General features: G+C 41.2%; 2 protein-coding genes across 2 annotated transcripts in view; one reads left to right on the plus strand and one right to left on the minus strand.

Annotated features, from left to right (window-relative positions):
• The window catches only part of LOC309557376 (bile salt export pump-like), a 110,874-nt gene that overhangs the window by 41,113 nt on the left and 49,179 nt on the right, over nt 1-20,582 (minus strand). The window contains exon 15 of the mRNA XM_082260067.1: nt 20,044-20,247. Within this exon, the coding sequence (XP_082116193.1) occupies nt 20,044-20,247 (204 nt within the window). The remainder of the gene's footprint in view (nt 1-20,043; nt 20,248-20,582) is intronic.
• Nucleotides 1,200-12,499, plus strand: LOC309557725 (uncharacterized protein; the record flags this gene model as incomplete). The annotated part of the gene is made up of 3 exons (XM_082260498.1): nt 1,200-1,260; nt 5,514-5,702; nt 9,945-12,499. The coding sequence occupies 3 exons, from the start codon at nt 1,200-1,202 to the stop codon at nt 12,497-12,499; spliced, it is 2,805 nt and encodes a 934-aa protein (XP_082116624.1).

Below are 20,582 nucleotides of genomic sequence, written 5' to 3' on the forward strand. Positions count from 1 at the left end.
CAGTCCAGGGCTGGCACCATCTTAAGGCTACTGGGGGAGGGGGGGGGGGTTGGAATAATCCAAATCCCCAGCCACTTGGTAGGGATTTGGATTGTTAAAATACCTTATGTTCTCTAACAATGCGCTGTCTCTCCTACTGGGCACAATGTGGAAGTTTCAGTTTGACTCACCAGCCAGCTGCCTGTAGCCAGTGAGGGGAAGTGGGGAATGCATAACCCTTCCCCCTCATTACACACTGCTGTTTAGTGGCAGTTCAGCACAGATCACATTTTCACATCCTTCATACTGCGCCCCATCACATTACAGGTGCAATGTGAAGGGGGTACCAGCGCGGCTGTAGACAGCGAGGAGTGAATAAAGTGTATTTCATATGAGGGTGGGGGGTTGCATTGTGGAGGGGAGGAGGGTGTAGTGAGTATGGTTCAGCAAAATACACCTTTGCCTGTGAATTTATAAAACAAAAAAATAAATACACTCTCACCTGTGTAGACAAAAATCTTGCACCAGCCCTTGGCCAGTCAATGCAATACTAATATTTTTGTTTTTGAAAAGCGGAAACAGGCGGACCTAGAAAGTGAGTTATAATATCTCCTAGGGACAATCGTAAACTCTCCATGTCTAAGCTTACAGGTTTTTCCACCTGCAATGTCCACTATAAGGGAGCATATCTCTTAAAATGCTTTGTATAAATTGGCAAAAGTGCAGCAGATAAAATAAGGACCAGTGGTGAAATAAGAGATAAAACCCCTATTAGGATATATCATCACTTGCACCCCCTGAGAGGAAGAAGAAGCTTAAGACTTGCCATTCCCATGGGCATTGACTCTGAGCTAATGGATTTGAGTGAACTGGGCATTATAAAACGTGAGAACATAATATTTTTTAAATAGTTAATTCTAAGAATAGAGTTTACGTTAAAACAATAAAGTATAGATGTGAGAACTCAATAGAATGACAGAAGTACCCAGTGACCTTTACAGAAAAGTGGCACTTCCCTTACCAGTCACTAATAATGGGTTTCTTTCACCTGGGATAATTCATTAATTACAGGGGCTGGTCGTTTTACGTGATACAAGGGAGAATAATGGCTCCAGCCAGGTATATATAGCAGAGAAAGTGACAGAAGAACATCAGCTGAAGAACTCCTTTCTCCTGAGCACAGTATCCACATACACCAAACGGACCTGGTGTTACTAAGAATGAAGCTTCTCATCTTTTCCTTGCTGCTGGTAGCAGTGGCAGCAAGATCAATCCCTGATGGTAAGTGCCTATCTCATTGTGTACTGTTATTTTATTCGGTCGCATAAAGCTGCCATTTTGGGAACTGTTGATAACACTTACTCTCTCACTTCAATGCCTTAATGCTAAAGAAACTTACAGTCTAATATTTCTATCACACACAATTTGTGTAAAACTTACCAGCATGTTTTGGATTGAAGGAGGAGCCCCAGGAAAACATGAGAACATACTAATTTTATAAATAGATAGTTTTCCTGGTTGGAAGTGAACATAGGACCCATTATTGCAGGGTAAACATGGAAAACATTTAGCCACTATGCTTATCCTACTGTTACGGACCAGTTAACAGAACACTTCTAATTGTTTCCTCATGGTTGGTAGCAATGGGAGTAACAGCATTTCCAAAGGCATGCATTTTTAAGGAATTTCACTAATTTACCTCCTTGGACTTAAAGAACATTTCTGCAAGGTGAAGTAATGGTGTACAAAGTGTTGTAGCACATACAAGTCTAGAAGGTTTAAGTTTCACTGGTTAAATCAATTGGAGCTTTAAATGCCAGAAAACCCCAATCAAAAATGCAAACCAGAAGGGTTTTTTTCCTGCCTCTAAACACTAAGCTTAAAATATGCCTCTAATCGTCCTAATGTGCATTGACACATAGGATAACACTGAGCAGCTTTTTCAGACAAAAACGCGAAACCCCTGTAGAAGCAGCGTTCCTTAGGTCAGTGTGCACAGACCCTTAATGAAACCTTAATGAGACCCTTAATGAGACCCTTAATGAACGTTGTCTCTGGCCTTATCTAGGGTGTGTTTTGCTGCCAGGTACACAATGGGGTTGATTACGTAAAACTGGTGCACACAGAATCTGGTGCAGCTGTGCATGGTAGCCAATCAGCTTCTAGCTTCAGCTTGTTCAATTAAGCTTTGAAATTAAAACTTGGAAGCTGGTTTCTGTGCAGAGCTGCACCATATTTTGCACTCCCCAGCTTTAGTAATCTACCACAATGCAGACAATAATACAGAATCTGCATGGTACCTACAGAAGAGGAACCAGACATATAGAATGATGGCTTAAACCTAACTTCAGCCAAACCTGTTTATTTTGTTTTGGATGGAATTGGGAAGGGTTACTGCCACTGTCAAGTTTTGATTACTTTGATTTCACCTATCAGGATTTCTCTCCAACAGGGTCACAATAGTGGCATTAGAACTTCCGACTGTTTTTATTGTTTTCTTTGTCCCCCTGTCCCAGGGAAAGCTGCACATTAATGGGTTGAACTGGTATCTTCATGATAGAAAGTAGATAAATATTTCATGAATAAGGTCAAAGACAGAAATCAAAACCCAATTAAATCTAACTCTTTCCTGCTCTATCCAAAGCTAAAATAAAACATCTGCACTGGGGTTAAGCTTTAATGACAGTGGTGCTGGGATGTTCTGGAGTTAGGGTGGTAGAGTACTGGACTCTAAGCTTGGTGGATGTTCTGAGGAAATCAGATAATTGCAGCTCTAAGGGCCCATTTACAATATTTGCATTGGGATTGCGTCTTAACGCAAAGATGAGGAAATTTGCCCTATTTCCTATGATGTCAGCTTACAGCACAACGATGGTGTGCACTGAATAAAAGTACTGCATGAAGAACTTTTTTTTTATCACAGCAGGCTGTTGTGGAAACCACTGCATCCCAACACCACTGTGTGAACAGAATTTCATGATGTCACTTGATATTTAAAAAAAAAAAGAAGAAAGAAAAGGAAACAGTGTAATGTTTCGGAGTTCAGCGTTTTAGCGCTGTGCCCTACTTATGTACACCAACAGTCTGGGTGGTGTATATCAGCTCTAATGTCCTTAAGGAGGTTATTTGAAAAGCATGAGAACACCAATCCGCAGGGAACAGTTCGGAAATAATCTTTCTTTGCCACATTAAAAGAGTAAAAAATTCACTCTTATAGTGACAAATAAAAATTATATCTGGACCGATCCCTATGGCTTGTTGCTCTAATCTGTTCATTTCAGATGAAGCAGGGCTGGGATGGCATTGCAGTGCTGCACTAGGTGACATTTGCGCATATTTACAAAGCTGTAAATGTGACTTTCACCAAATATTTACTGCACATGTCTTTTAAATTAGAGGAAATTGTTAACTAAACTGTGACTATTTGGTGAATGCCAAATCCATTCCTTTATAAATATGCCACTTAATGTTGATATTCTTTTGGATTCGGGACTGTGACTTTGACATGCACTTTAACTTGGTAAGGCAGGACAGTCAACAATGTAATTTACATTACACACAGAATTTATTTTGAACACTTCATTGCTGTTTGCCATGTTGTCAATCTAAAGTGGTCCTTGTGTATGCTTAGATGATAATAAAATGTGTTAATGTGGTAATACAGAAGATTAAAAAGAGAAGCAGAATAGAAAAAAATATATATTTCCTTCAGCATTTAAGAGTATTCTTGTGCATAGACCTTTACATTACACTTTCATGCTTAATTTACAAGCAAGGATATGTGCAAAGGTCATTTGATGCCTCACGAAAAAATTTCACTGATCTAAATTTTGACCTGCTTTCTGTAACAGAAATTTGTTTGCTGTGAGTAATGGCATTTTTTAAATCATCACCACTCTTTCTACAGGGTAGGAAAAGGTTCAAGTAAAGCGCAGAAAAATGTCTTGCTATATATATATATATATATATATATATATATATATATACATACACAATATATATCTACTGTCTATATATATATATATATATATATATATATATATATATTTTTTTTTTTTTTTTTTATATATATATATAGCAAGACATTCCATTTTTATGCACTTTAATATATGTGCAGTATGTACAATATAAATATATATATCTCAAGGCAAATGCTGGTGAAATCTACATGATTGTGTTTCAATGTTTTGCTATTCTATCATTTCTGGGTGACATAATATGTTAAGTAGCATCGCTCTGGGCCCGTACACCCTATCGGATTTAGTGTGATTTATGTGCAGGGGTGACAGACAGCAGCTTAAAGCTGAAGTTTAGGTTTGGCAATTTTAAATCAGTACATTGGTTCAGCTTGGACCAAAGTAAGTAGGTACCTGGAAATTATTGAATTAGACAAGCCTACTCCGGTCATCCTCACTAGCTTCCTGTGCTGAGTGACTGCACTACTGCATACTGAACACACTGGTTGCTCCCTTGGCAAAACTCCATTCAGAGAACACTATGGGGTTTTTTCAGTGAATGCAAAGTGTTCTTTGATTGCATGAGGCAAGGATTGTGACATCACTGCCCTGCTTCGCTACCTGGTCCAATCAGAGAATGCTTTGCACTGAGAAACAGCGAGCTACCTCCTGTGTGCACTTGTGTGGGCAGTTGCTCAGCACGGGACCTGAAACTTAGTGAAGATCACTGAAGTAGCAGTGTTTACTACAGTGATTTCCAACTTCCATGGAGATCCCACAGGAAACATGGAAAGGTTGGAACCTCTGTTAATATTTTATTGTTGTTTAACATATAGGGGGTTTACGCTACTTTTCTGCCCCAAAAACCTGGCTTCTTTGATTTCCAGACCGAAGGATGTCCAGTGGGAGGATTCTGACAGCTCAAAAATTAATGGGTTCATCTGGAACCTGTCAAAAATTCCTTCAATGTATGGATTTTCCACTCCTTTGGAGAGATTTCCTTCCTGTTATTGTGATTTTAGTGTGGTGCACACAGGGAGGATTTCGATTCATTGTGGATTCATTAAGGTATACATTTAAATTACAAATTTTTTCAGGCCCCTTTCACACAGGGGGACTCAGTTATGATCAGCAGGGAATCTGTGCACTGATCCCCTGCTGATCAGATCGGGCATATGACAGGTCTGTGTCCGCTCAGTTAAGGCAGAGTGGACATGGACCAAGCTCACTCTGCTTCACGGACCAGGGGGAGTAAATAGACTCCACTCTCCATTTACATCCGACTGCCCTCTGGATCCCCTTCCATTTTTTTTAGCGGACCGGACTGGGGGTAGGTGGGTGTAAACAGACACAAGTCTATTTACACCAATCGGTCCATAGGGCTGAATGGAGGGTCCGATCAGGTCCACCTGAAAAATTGACAGGTGGACCTGATCAGACTTTTCATGTGAAAGAGGCTCAGGTATACCCTCTATAAACTACCTATGTGGTTTATATTCTTTGTAAATTTTCATCTAAATGCAGTTATATCATATTATATTATATTATACTGTTATTTAACTAAGGAATTGTTCACAGGTCCGAAGAAACACCAAAGATGTCCTGTATTCACCAAAAGAAATTCAACTGCTTCACTGCAAGAAAACAAGGTGGTTAGAAACTGTACTGTCTGCGCCCAGCCAGCCTGCACTTCAGATGCCGACTGTCAAGATAACAAAATCTGCTGTGAACTCCCCTGCGGATTCAGATGTATTACTGGTATCAGTGGTAAGTATTCCCAAAGATATTGTTATTTATATACACTAGTTATAATAAACTGAGGTGGAAGACATCAATTATATAAATATAAAACTATATTTATGATCGATCTTTGTAAGCGATTAATATATCATGTCTCAATTTTGTGGAAATTCATCTAATGTATTCATGTCACAAATCCAAACTGATCTTTGACAAAAAAATGAGGAGAATGATTTTTATCACATTGACACTTTAAAATGGTATAAATATTTTACCAAAGCAAGTAATGGACAGCTTTTAAGACAGCAACTGAACATCACAATGGTCATATGATGACCACATGTTATAGTACATTAGTGTAACACAGACTCTACAAATGCAAACTACTAAAATATCCATGCTATTCAAATTCCCTATAGGGACAAACAGCACTCAGACCAATACATATATACAATGAATATAGTGTGCAAATAAATAAACAATCAGGGTACAAAGAGTCAGAGTACAAAATCAATATATGTTAATAAATCAACAAGCATTAAATATTATCTATAAGCATATGTGCTATCCATCCAAAATTCTCTTTTAGGAAACCACTATGCAAATAAGTTACAAATTAACTATAAACACAAAAGTGTTTAGTCTCTGTACCACTCAGTGACATTTCCCTTTAGTTATCATTATTTATACCGCACCTTTTTAAGGGCTAACTATAATAGGTAGAGGCAGGGGCGTAACTACAGGGGTTGCAGGGGTTGCGATTGCTACCGGGCCCCATGCTCCAGGGGGCCCAGTAGCAAACCAGTGGGTGTTCTTCCAGAATTGCAAAAGTCACACTTGCGACCGGGCCCTGGCATTGCACCACTGTGGGGAGGCCCCAAGATTGCAGGAAGGGAGCCCACTGCAGAACTTGTGAAAGGATCCTGCTGCGGGACCGTAATAAAAGGCCATGCAACGAGAGTAAAGAGCCCCAGGATTAGTGGGAAGAGCCCTGGGCTTGAAGGGAAGGGCCCCGGCCAGGGATCTGGGGGGGCCCTTCATGTTTTCTTGCATCGGGGCCCTGAAGGCTCTAGTTACGCCTCTGGGTAGAGGGCTATGTTGCATTTATATATTTCAATTGCCTATACAGCCTTGATGTCCAATCTGTGGTCCATGTGCCACATGCAGCCCTGCAGCCCTTTGACACTAGGAGCATAGGACATAGGAGCCTCTAAAGATAGTAGTTTGTGTTTACATTCCTATTGGCTTACTCAGCCAATAGGGGGAATGTGTATTTTAGATTTGGTTATAGTTAAAGTAGTTAAATGGCTTAGTTTATTTATTTCACATTGTCTTATTTTTTTCTGTGCTGACCATGCCAATATTTTTTTTATTATTTTGTTTTTATTTTATTTATTACAGGTACTTATATAGCGCTATCAATTTACACAGTGCTTTTACATAGTTAAATATTTTTTTTTTTTTATCTACCTTTTTATAATAGATCTTCCTGAGAGAAAAGTTAAATGAGGCACAAGTAATATTTAAGGGGGCTGCTACAGCAGTTCTTTAGTAGTCTCATCTAATGTAACCGCAATTTAAGACTGTTCCCTAATCATGTCCCCAGTCACCAACAATGCCTATGGCATTTTTTTTTGCAGTCCCTGACTATCTCCTGCAGTATTTCCACAGTCCCTGGCCATGTCTTTCAGCATTTTGGCAGTCTGACAGCTTTCTGCCGCACTGCGTTTGCAGAATATCATGTGCAACCCTTCGAGATCTCAGTGGCTGAACTTAGGGCTCTTATTTCAAATGAACTGCCAACCATTGCTGTACAGTTCCAGAGTATTTTAAAGAACATGTAGTGTAAGCTCTGACCAGGAGGTGGAGCTAAAACTGCTAAAACTAAGTTAAAGTGAGCCCTGTCACTTTGCAAACTCATGACCAAATAACAGGTTTACGTGATAGGCCACCCCCACCATTCTCCCCAACCACACTGTTTACCTGCCAGAGCCTGGATTCTGACCCCTGTGAAAGCTCTTTGTTGGTTTATAGCAAAGTCTACATAGACTGAGTAAAAGTGCAGTTTTGGGTACAGTGGGGAAGGCATAGCTCCCAACTGATTTCGAGGAATGTCCCTGATTCTGAACAATATCCCTCTGTCCCTCTTTCCTCCTCATTTGTGCCTCTTTTTGGTCTGGTCTATAAAGTTGTATATAAAATGCACTATTTATCTTTTCAAAAGTGTTTCCTAATGCTAAACATGTCATCCAATTTCTAAACTGCTGCATTTGTAAATTTCAAATGGCAATATAAAAGAATAGTAGTGGTAAAAAAAGGCACTTGTGGGTTTAACTAATATTTTTTTTTACTATAATTTAATACTCCTTTTAAGGGGGGGGGGGGTGGCAGGGGATGTTTCCAATGCCTACATACTTTTGCTGATAGGTGTCCCTGGTTACCATCTTAAAAAGTTGGGAGGTATGGGTGAAGGTACCTTATCATGTTTTAATTGTTGTCTGTGACTGCAATGGGGGATTCACACTCATCTTTTGTCTTAGTACTTTTTTTCACCAGATCAGAAGGTGAGGGTGCTGTCACCGGAGCAGTGATAGAGGGAAAATTATCTAATGGGGACAGCTGTTCCTGAGACAGCTATGAAAAGTGTGAGTTCCCCTTACTAGGGAAAAATAACCTCTTATTTCCTTTATGTCTATGAAATAGAATGTGGGGTGAAATCCCCCCAGTGGGAGGGTTGCACTTTATTGAGCTTCTTCGCTCCACCACGTGACAGTGTTTGTGTCTGGTGATCGACTACTTAGGCCTAAGAACTACATCCTAAGAAGATGGGAGAGGGTCAATACTCCCCTATACTAGGAAGTACTGGGTATTTCTGTGGACAATAGACTAATGGAGGGCAGGAAGAGGGTGCAGCAAAGCTGATAATAGCAAAACAAATTAAATTTAAAAAGAAGAAAAAAAAAAACAGCACATTTTGAGGATCTATGTCCCCTTCATCAAAGCTACAATTAACAACCAACAAAGTAATAAAACTTAAATCAAATAAATATTGCAAAAGATTAGTAGAGCATGGCGTTACCTTAACCAGTTTAATTTAAATGATAAGTTCAACTTTAAAAAAAAAAAAAAATGCACATCTTTTTGCAGGTAAAAAAAAATTGCATTTATTTATTTTTATTTTTTTTTTACTTGGAGTTTGTAAATCATTGCACCAGCGATCAGCAGATGCTGACTCCTGCAGACTTGTCAGTGTATCTGTTTGCTAGTACCTCATAAGGTCAGGCAGATACACACTGACAGTAGGAGACAATGAACTATCAGAGCGCTTAACAGCACCCTGATAGTTTGCTGAACACTACAAGCCAACAGCTGCAATGCCTGTCAGTACTTATAGTTTCCCATTCACAGAACTTTGTTAAAGAATGACGCAGCCAGGCGGGTGGAGCCCCACACAGCCATATTATTTTCAAACATTCACACGTCCACCCGCTTGTCACTGGGAGGGGGGAGAGGAGAGGCTGCAGCTGCTGGAACATGTTACATGTTCCACCCAAAGGGCTCTTTCACACGGGCGTTCCGTATGTCCGTTTTTCATCCCATCCGTTTGCGGATGAAAAACGGACATAATGTATCTCTATGTAAATACGGATGTCATCGGATGATCATCCTCTGACATCCGTTTTTTGTCAGTTCAGTTCAGTTCAGTTCAGTTTTTTTGAACGGAGGAGAACCCTATTTTTTCTTCCTTTCAAAAAACGGAACTGAAGCAAAAACGGATGTCAGTGGTGTCATCCGCAGACATCCGTATTTACATAGACATGCATTATGTCAGTTTTTCATCCGCAAACGGATGGGATGAAAAACGGACATACGGACCAGATGACACAAGTGTCATCCGTGTCCGTTACAAAAAAAAAAAGTACCTGATCGGGCAAAAAAAAAGGAACGCCCGTGTGAAAGAGCCCTAAATATGGCTGGAAGATGTAACATGTTCCAAAAGGTGAACATATCCTTTAACCTACTCAACTGATTCTGTTTGTTTGATTTATTGATTGCATTCCAACAACATGTTACCTTCTTGATTATTAGCACCTGGATGGTCTAATCGTTTATGCACCAGACCATATGTCTACAAAATCCTTATTTGTGTGCAGGTGTGCTTGGGAGAATTGAATGTCTGAAAACCAGTAAAACCACTTAGTGGATATTAGCTATATGTTAAGTAATATATTTTTGTGCGTTACTAAAAGATTTATATTTTATGTTTAGAATCCACACAAGGCCCTAATGATGTAAAGCAGGAAACGCATTACAGGAATGATGATAAGAGAAACAAAGTAAGACACGAAAGAGATGTCAATGAAGATGGTGATACAAGAAATAGTAGCCCTGAAGATAGACAAAGCAGCGAAGAGGATAAACAAAGCAGTGAAGAAGATGGGGTAAAACGGGGCAAATCAAGAGGAAAGCGAGATGTCAGTGAAGAGGATGAACAGAGCAGTGAAGAAGATGAGGTCAAATGGGGGAAATCAAGAGGAAAGCGAGATGTTAATGAAGAGGATGAACAGATTAGTCAAGAAGATGATGGTGAAAGAGGTCACAAAATAGCAGAGAGAAAGAGAAAAGAAAATCATGGTGAAAGAGGTTGCAAATTAGCAGAGGGAAAGAGAAAAGAAACTCATGGTGAAAGAGCTCGCAATATAGCAAAGGAAAAGAGAAGAGAAAAGCAAGGTGAAAGAGATCGCAATATAGCAGAAGAAAAGATAAGAGAAAATCATGGTGAAAAGATTCGTAAGTTAGCAGAAGAGAATAGACGAGCTAAACATGAAAAAAGGGGTCATGAAACAGCAAAAGAGAAAACAGGCAATGTAGTTAGAGAGAAAAGACATGCCGAATCTGGTAATTATGGGGAAAAACAAGGCCATAAAGAAGGAGAGAGAATAGGACAGAAACCAGGAGAAAGAGAAGGTCAGAAGAATGGAGAAAGAAGAGCCCGTTCAAGTGATAGTAAAAGAGATGCTAAAGATGTAAATGAAAATTCCAAATCTGAGGAAAGTAAAGAGCAAGGACAACAAAATCATGATGAAAAAGGTCGTAATATAGCAGAGGTAAAGAGAGCAGAAAATCATGGCAAAAAGAATTGTAAAATCGCAGAAGAGAATAGACAGGATAAACATGGAGAAAAGGGTAATGAAATAGCAAAAGAGAAGCAAGAGGAGAAACATGGTGAAGAGGGACTGACTACAGCAGCAGAAACTAGTCAAAAAGAGCATGCAGGCAATGTAGTTAGAGAGAAAAGAAATGCCAGATCTAGTAATCGCGGGGAAAAGCAAGGCCATAAAAAAGGAGAGAGAAAAGGACAGGAACCAGGAGAAAGAAGAGGTCAGAAGAAGGGAGAAAGAAGAGCCCGTTCAAATGAGGATGCTAGGGATGTAAATGAAAATTCCAAATCTGAGGAAAGTAACGAGCAAGGACAAGAAAATCATGGTGAAAGTGGTCACAACATAGCAGAGGGAAATAGAAAAGAAAATCATAGTGAAAAGGGTCATAAGACAGCTGACGAGAATAGACAGGCTGAACATGGAAAAAAGGGCCCTAAAACAGCAAACGAGAACCAACAGGAGAAACAGGATGACAAAGGACAGAATGTAGTTAGAGAGAAAAGACATGCCGGATGTGGTAATCATGGGGAAAAGCAAGGCCATAAACAAGGAGAGAGAAAAGGACAGGAACCAGGAGAAAAGGTAGGTCAAGAGGTGGGTGAGAGAAATAAACATCACAACCCAAGTTACAATCAAGGGAAGAATGCAGACAATGGAGTTCGAGAGAAAAGGGAAGCCAGACATAAAACTGGTAATCACGTTAGCAGACACCGAAGAGATTTACTCGGCAATTTAAAAAGAGAAAGTTCCAGCCCAAGTGACAATCAGGGGAAACATGTACACAATGTAGTTAGAGAGAAGAGACATACCAAATCTCCAAATGCAGGACAAAAGCTCAACCATAAAGAAAGAGAGAGAAAAGGACAGGAACCTGGGGAAAGGGAAGGTCAGGTAAAACATAACAGGCATCACAACTGTAATGAAACATGTAAGCATGGAAGTAAAGGGACCCAGAGACATGAACATAAATGTACCATGCGAAGACACCATGATAATACTACCTGTGAACATAACGGTACCTGTACACATAGGCATAATAGGACCATGGAACACAGGCATGAGAAGAATTGGGAACACAGGGGAAAATGTGAGCATGGAGAAAACTGTACAAGAAGAGAATGTAAATCAGGGAGAATATCAGACAACAAGCAATTGGAAAGAGATAGTGAAGAATTAAAAGAAGAAATAGAGGAAAATAAAAAAACACATACAGCTAGGGTAAAGAGACATGAAAAAAAGAAAGAAAAAAATTCACAAAGGAGACAAAAATATGAATCTGAAGAAGATAATTCCAGTGAGAAAGAAAAAAGTAAAGAGATCAGAAAGAATAAAAAACGAAACAGAAATTATTCAGGAGGGAGCTCTTCCCATGAATCAGAGTCAAGTGAAGAACAGTCACCAGTTCAGCAGACACCAGTGGAGGACAATGACTCCCCAACAGGCTCTGCAACTGAACAGCTATCAACCCAATCTCAAGAGCAACTAATTCAAACATATGAACGGACAGTTGAAAACATTGAACAGGAACCAGCTCAATCATTTAACCTACAAGAGGAAGAAGCACAAGGCCAGCAACCAGTTCCAGCAAGTCCACAGCCATCCCTTACAATTGACGAGGTGCCACTTCCAGAAAATGAGCAACCAGTAACTGTGGACAATTAAAAGCCAACATTACTACCAGCCGTCCAACCACAAAACACACCTAAAGAACAGCTATTGGGTGTATAGACCATGCAACAATCAACATTAGAGAATTAGAAGCCTTCTGTGCTGAAATTGTAGAAGTGAATAGTAGTTAGTTCCTGCAAGTAAACAGCAGAATGCTGAAATGTAGTTTATGTTATAATCGGTGTAGTGAATATAGAATATAACAGGGATACAGAGAAACAAATATTGGATTGCTATCTTTTGAATGTATGCTAAATATCTTTATGTACTATAATGTTAGCAAACACTAGGCCACAGTGAAGTAATATTGTTTTTTTTCTGGTGTATTCCTAAGAGTAGTTACCCACATTGTTCCTATGCAAAACTTTCATTAAAGAGCTATCTTCAAATACAATTTCAGTGTCACTTGTTTGCCTTTCCTAATACTGACTGTTGAGAGCTTGATTTTTCTCCAATTCTTGCTGAATCAGCCAAAATTCCAGCCATGGGTGGCCTTGCAAGCACCAACTGTCTACTAAAAAAGCATATTTAAAAATTGATTAAAGATTAAAAATTGATTCTGGAAAGTTATGGGCAGTGACTGCATCCTATCAGGTCAGTGCCCTTTTATTCATGCAGTGAGGATTCCTACATCCATGCGGTTTAGCATGAGAGGGGAAATCAGAGGTTTTTCCCTGGTTCACTTTGCGGGATGAACGAAAGAAAATCAAACTGTGTATGGCTAGCTTAACCAAATTTCAAACAGTGAAAGGTTTCTGCAAGTCATGCAGGCAAACTGCTAAATATAAAAAAGAAATGCATGTGCAGGAGCTGTTTTACTTGCATAAGGATAAGTATGTCTGGTAATCCAGTCCTGAGATTCACATAGCTCTACCCCACAGCACAACCCTGTCTAGCAGGAGAGGGGAACCTGATTTTTCTATAATACAGTTTCACTTTCACTTACATGTCCTCACCCTGTGAGCACAAAGAGAAAGGAGAAGCAGCATACTGATGAGCTCATCTTTCTGTCTCTCTGCTCTCCTCCTGTCAGCATGCTTCTAGCACTGCAGCAAACCTGATTGGCTTCCTGTGCTGATTCTCATTCCTCTGGACTCAGCTCTGATGAATAGGGATGGCAAAGGACCGATACTAGATCAAATTCAGGTACTTACACTGCTTGAATTTAAATTCCATGCATCTATCTAAACATCTTTCTAAAATCAACACTTTTTTTTTTACTTTTGGATAGGGTAAAGAAGTGTTACGTTCTGTCAGATGACACCTTCTAATGGGTACATCTGTCATGGTGACAACTTTTTAAGAGGGGGTTTCCCCAAGCTCTTGGGTTTTAACCCATCCCTACACTATCCAAAACTAGCTAAGGGCTCTTTCACGCGGTCCGCCTCCGTCAGCGAACTCTGTGCTGCTCAGTGGGGGGATCGATCTGCCGATCCCCGCCGAGCAGGCAGGAGACAGCTCCATCTCTGCTCTGTGTGTGGAGAGGGAGGTATCAGAGCCCCGCTGCTCTCTATGGTGGAACCAGATGAGAGCAGACTGCCTATCCGCTCTCATCCGATCCCATCCAATCCGATCCCCTGGACGGATGGAAATTAGGGTTTCCATCCTTCCGGATTTCATGGATAGGATCAGATGCGGATGGCAGTGGGTGTCAGCGGACATGTCACCGCTGACATCCGCTGCCCCATAGGGATGCATGGACAATCCGATCAGGTCCGCCTAAAAAACTGACAGGCGGATCTGATCGGATTGTTCCTATGAAAGGGGCCTAAAAAGTTCAAATATTTCACATGCTGCTCCAGGCGGGATCAGATGCCACACTTTACAATCACATCTCAGGTGCTCGTTTAGGTCATCTTCACCAAAGCAATTGTAGCACCCTCTTAGGTAGGTGCTAGGAAAAGCATAGTTTTTGCTCTGCCTGCTTATCAGGAGAGTCTGATCACTAGCTAGGCCTGTTACATGTGTCCATGTGTGATTCACTTGGTCTGAGGGAGTGTCCCCACTGTATCCAAAAGCCTGTTGGACAGTGGGGGAAACCAAGCCAATGACACACAGGCTTTTGTGGCTGTCCCAGTGGGTTGGCACAAGAGTGGTGCATCCTAGGATAGGTCATAAAAGCCAGGGGCACATGTGACAGGGCGTCTTTGGGCAGGAAGCTAGGTCCAAGGAGGAGGGTGATGGCTGTCTCTCCTCCTGTCGGTGTGGAAAGTGGTCACAGGCACTCGGCCTAGTGGACCTGATGTGTAGTACTGAGCCAGGAGGTCCAGAGGATACTGACTGTGGAGCAAGTGGAAGAGCAACCTGAGGAAAAACAGTGTCCGTGAGTTCCAGGGAGAGTTTGCCAGGGGTCTGCCGAGGAAGGGGACCATTCCGGTGAGAGTCAGTGGACAGGGGCTAGCACACACAGCTAGAGAGAAAGAGGGGGCCAAGTTAAGACCCTGAAGAGTAATTTGAACAGGACCTTTTCATCTATCTTCACACTGTGGCAAAATGAAGCAGCGGCCTTGCCGCATACCATACTTACCTGCTCTTTGCAGTGGTTTTCCACAGAGTAGCCCCCAACCTCCTCTGCTCGAGTCCCCTACAGGCGCTCTGGTGTCCTCCCTCTTGCCGAGTGCCCCCATAGCAAGTCACTTGCTGTGGGGGCACTCGTGCATGCTCGCTCCCGAGGCCGCTCTTTGCGTCCATAAGATACAGAGCTCTCAGCCAGCGCTCCCTGCTCCTGTCTCACTGGCTATGATTGACGGCAGTGGGAGGGGGAGACCTGGGAGAACCTCGGGTCTTGTGCACATCGCTGGATCAAGATCAAGTCCGGGGAGGGGCTTAGGGGGGAGCTACACACTAAAAGTTTTTTACCTTCATACACAGATTATGAATAAAATATCGATCATATCAAGGCAATACAAACAACAATGTATCATCAGTAACATATGTTCAGTAGCACAAAATAATGAGAAGAGCAGTGGCCACTGGGCCAGTATGGCAAAATAGCCTTGGTGTCTAACACGGCATCAATCCATCATGGAAGAACTTGTTTACGAAAAGGTATAAGAAAAGAGAAACAAAAAAAAAAACCAAAGGAAAAAAAAGGGGATGGAGGGGAAAGGGTAAGGATGCATTAAAAGCAGTGTCAAGCATCGCACTCGTTTTATGTTGCCCTCTTTTACTTTTACAACAAAAAAATATTACAAAAAAATGAAGTTTTATTACTGAGATAGGTACATTATATCAGTGATCGGTAACTTGTGATCTGACCAACTTTTTCTGCTCATCAGATATCCTTATTGTTAGTGTATTTTATGTGTGGCCCAAGACCATCCATCTTCTTCCAATGTGGCCCAGGAAGGTCAAAGGTTGGACCCCCCTGCATTAAGGGGTTATTAGTCATAAAACATCTTTCCTTTGCTGGACCTCATTTTCTGAGAAACAATATTCTCTTCTGCATATATAGAAGATTGAATCCTGTGACAGTTCACATGTATTTGTTTCAATTTCAGAATTAGCTGAGTTACGGTAGAGAATAGCATATGCTAGTGGTTGTGGGATGTCATACTAAAATTTGGCACTGGTAATAAAAATGTTACCTAAAACCTTCCATGCCTGTTACCCCTGTTGCCTTAATGACTACAGTACAAAGAACTGGTTTTATTAGATGCATATTTGATCCCTTTCCCTTTACTATAGTGTGTAAGGAGGTTCTATGCTGGGATTGCAGAAAATCTTACTCCATTCTAGAGAAAGGACACTGGTTGTGGAGTAAAGCTGGAGTGCTGTTGGGGGAGCCAGAGAAAGACCAGTTACCTGGAGCTGCGAGGCTCCACTAGCCAACTAGGCCTCACCACCACGTGAATGAGAAGTGAGTTTCCTTTCCTGGAGGAACACAGACTGGGGGATCTGAGAGAAGGAGATGTCTGTGGTATGAGAATTCTACATCACGCCAGTTAAATACTCCCCAATACCCCTGAGGAAATTATGTGGGAACACAGTTTACAACAATGCTCACTGCACCTGAGCACCACAAACCAAAAAATTATATTTAATTAATTTTTAATATTCAAAGCAAACTCTCCCATCCACCCATGTCTCTATACAGGCGGTCCCCGGGTTACAAACTAGATAGGGTCTGTAGGTTTGTTCTTAATTCGTATGTATTTGTATGTAAGTCAGAACAGGTACATTTTTTAAGTGTAGCTGCAGCCAAAAAAATCATTTTTACATTTTTTGTATAGCATAGGGAAGGGTTAACACCCCTGTAACATTTGATTTGCTGTCTATGTCTCTGTTTAGAAGATTTTACTTCACTTTCAAATGGATTTTGAAAATTTGGGGTTGTTGTGGCAACAAGGATTGGTGATAAAGCTTTAGTGGAGACATCTTTTTCCCATGATAACTCTTACAGTCTTTCCTAGGAGTAGATTTCCTCTTACTTCCTGTTGTCTCCCTCCGTGTGTAAGTAGGAGTTGTTTGTAAGTCGTTTGTAAGTCGGATGTTTGTAACCCGGGGACTGCCTGTACTTTATTTTATTGAGAAATCACTTTGAAAAAGCATTTCTGGCCATGGCCACCATCTTGAGTTAGGGCAGGTGATTCATGTAGCATTTACTTCCTGGAATCCATCTGCTCTTAGCTTAAAGTGTTTGTAAACCATCACCTTGTAAAACATTCAGATTAAAATAGAAATTAAAGGCAAAACATTTTTGTATAGATATAAAAAATATTTTAAATACTTTTTCCCTTTTCTGTAAGTAATCGCATTCTCTCTGTTCTCAGCTGTATAAGAGCTGGGGTGAGGAGAAGCAGCAGTATAATAGACTTCCCAGTGAATGGCTGTGTAGTGGGGACATGTCAGCACAAGTCTGATCATCAGAGGAGAGCATACTGAGTTCTCGGCATAGCTTTAGAACTGACCACAATGTGCTCTCCTGCTTAGTGTAGTCAGTTTGTAATAGGGAAGCAAGGGGACTAGCAGGAATAACAGGGATTTCAAATAAAGGAACCAATACAAAGACAACAGAATACTTTCTCATACAAGTACATAGCACAGCAGCCACATATCAGGAATATAAAGTGTTGGGGTAACAAACACTTAGCATGCATGCAGGAGAGTGTGCTTAGCTGAGAAAACCCCTCCTCCTCTCCTCCCCTACTGAAGACTCCTTGGATGTATGACATAATTTGCCTAGACAAAAAAACAGGAAGTAACTGAAGAAATGTAGAAAAAAAGTTTAAAACAAGTAAATATGATATACTTTCTTATATATTTACCAATGCTAGCAGCATGAGGATTAAAGATAATCAATGTTGATTGGGAGAGTGAAGTTCCACTTTAGGCATTGACTGATCTTCAAATGAAAATGGTATTTATTCCAACAGTCTTAAAACTTTGAAAGGGACGTACCATGGCATTATTTAAAGTGATTGTAAAGTCCCATTTTTTTTTTTTTGAAATAACAAACATGTTATACTTACCTGCTCTGTGCAGTTGGTTTTGCACAGAGTGGCCCGGATCCTCCTTTTCTCTGGTCCCTCTTCTGTGCTCCTGGCCCCTCCCTTCTGTTGAGTGCCCCCACAGGAATGCACTTTGCTATGGGGGCACCGAGCCGAGTCAAAGCTCCCTGTGTCCATTTAGACACGGAGCTGTGACCCAGCCCCACCTCCTTTCTTTCCTGATTGGGTGACTGACTTTGATTGACAGCAGCGGGAGCCATTCGCACCACACTGCTGTCTCAGCCAATGAGGAGGGGAGTCCAGGGCAGCTGAGACACTCCTGCAACATCGCTGGACAAATATGGAATGCATTAAGATAAAAAAAAAAAACCTTCTGCCTATACAATCCCTTTAATGTCTAGTGTTATATAAACAAACTTTCATGCAAAGAGATGAAGAGAGTATCAAGCAGAGAATAGATGATAAGCCAGACAGATACCAAACTTTGTGGAGTGACCATCCAGAAGGAGGTACATAAAAAGATCTGTTGCACAGTATACAGAACTAATATGCACTTCACTGACATTTCCCTTTACCTTAATGCCCCCACCCCGTTTTACCTTGTGAATAATGGTATTCCCAGTTGCCCTGCAGAGGTTAAAGAGGGACCCTGCCCCACAAGGGGCAGCTTAAAGGAAAATCAGGACTTACATCGACACTGCATTTCAAAAAAACTGGTTAAGCGCTATACACTCATGTAAGGAATAATTTGCAGGCTTGTAGTGGGGCCAAATTTCTGTAAAAAAAGGTAAATCTAGCAGATCATTGCAGTAGTGATGCAAAAAAAGATGTCCAAGAAGTGACAAGCTCTAGCTAGAATTTATCCTGGAGCCAGGACTATCTCATCGATACCCTGAGAGAGCCTTTCTACACGTTATTAGAGTGTTTTTTTTTTTTTTCAAAAATATTTTATTTAAGTTTAACAGGTATAGTAACAAAATAAAATATAGTATAAAACTTTAACATATGAAGTTGAGCACTAGAGAGAGGGCAATCCCTCCAGAAATCTTGGGGGGGAGGGTGAGGAATGGGTAAAACAATAGGAAGAAGGTAGGTAGTGGGAGAGGGAGGGGGGAGAAGAAGGGGAGGAGGGGAGGGAGATGGGGAGCGGGGGCAGGGAAGGGGAAGGGGTGGGGGTAGGAAGGGGGTAGGAAGGGCATGAGATGAGGGGTAGTATCATAAAAACGTAGTTATAGATTGTAAATACCCATTGACCCCTCTCCCATCAAGGGGGGTCAACAGAAAAGCGGACATCATAATAACAATAACAATTTAGGCATCAGAGTAGTGTATCGTTTAGTGGGGGGTTTATACCAGTGGGGAGGTATTGTTGGGAAAGGTCCTGGGCGGACGTGAATATGCCAACTGGGGGGGTAAGGGGGTCACCCCTGAGTGGGGGAATGTACTGATATAGAGGTCCCATTTGGCTTGGAATCTTAGAGGGGGAGAGTTATAGATGATCACGTCCAGCTGTTCCCTTCTGAAAAGAATATCAAGATCTGATCTGACATCATCATTGGTAGGGGGAGATGCGTGTATCCATGACCTCAGGATGGTCCTCCTGGCGATTATCAAACAAGTAGAGATCCACGCCTTGTGGCGGCATATGAGAGACAAGTGGGACTTGAGTTTGGGTTTAGAGGAGGCCCCCGGGGAGTTGTCCACCAGTCCAAATAGAAAGGAGAATGGGAGAATGGGTCCAAGGGAGGTCGATATCCCGTACCATCCCAGTGAACTATCTAGTCTTTTATTTGGCAATTACACGTCCTAGAGAATAGAGACTGGAGAGCCCTCAAAACACAATGGCTACTCCATTGACAAATGAACCTATTAAAGTTGGTTCTTTTTTTTTTTTAAGAACTGCTGGCATACCTGTCCATTTCACTGCTACTTGGCAGTCCCCTGATGAAGTAGTGCTAGCAAAAACCCCTGTGTGGACAGTTACAGTGGTGTATCAATGTACCACTAAGAGGGTCTCACTAGTACCAATTTGCAAAACTATCTCATAAACCTATATATATTTTAGACAGGCTTTAAAAGCACACATACCTGAGGTAGATCCATGATAAAGTTGTAGGCATTTGCTTCTTTGGCTGCTGTGATGATTTCTTCCATGGTTGCACTGTCTTTACCATAGCGAATGTTTTCCGCAATAGTTGTTGAAAATAAAACAGGTTCTTGCTCTACAATACCAATCAGAGAGCGCAGCCACTGGATATTCAGAGAGCGTACGTCGTGCCCATCCAGAGTGACCTGGAAGTTTAAAAGTAGCAACAAAATGATGAGGGTGAGGCAACCTAACCTGAACTTTAAAATCTAGTTTTTATTTCTGTCTCTGCTCACACTGGGGAAATTATATCTCCCCTTCCTGTTCTTTCCTGTGACACCTATATAAGAATAGGGGATGCAGTGGTCAGCAGGATGGGAAGTCATAGACAGATGAAAAAAATGTTTCAACCTTCGCTTTCTCTACTCAAAATGTATTTTTTTCCTCTGTGTCTCCATAAGTGAGGTTTCCTTTTCTGACAGGTAGTGAAGCAAAATCTCCAAAAGAGGTGTCAAAGAAAACTTGAAAATCTAACAGAGTA

The sequence above is a fragment of the Pelophylax lessonae genome, assembly GCF_965119305.1.
Source record: "Pelophylax lessonae genome assembly, chromosome: 6".
NCBI classification, from domain to species: Eukaryota; Metazoa; Chordata; class Amphibia; order Anura; family Ranidae; genus Pelophylax; species Pelophylax lessonae.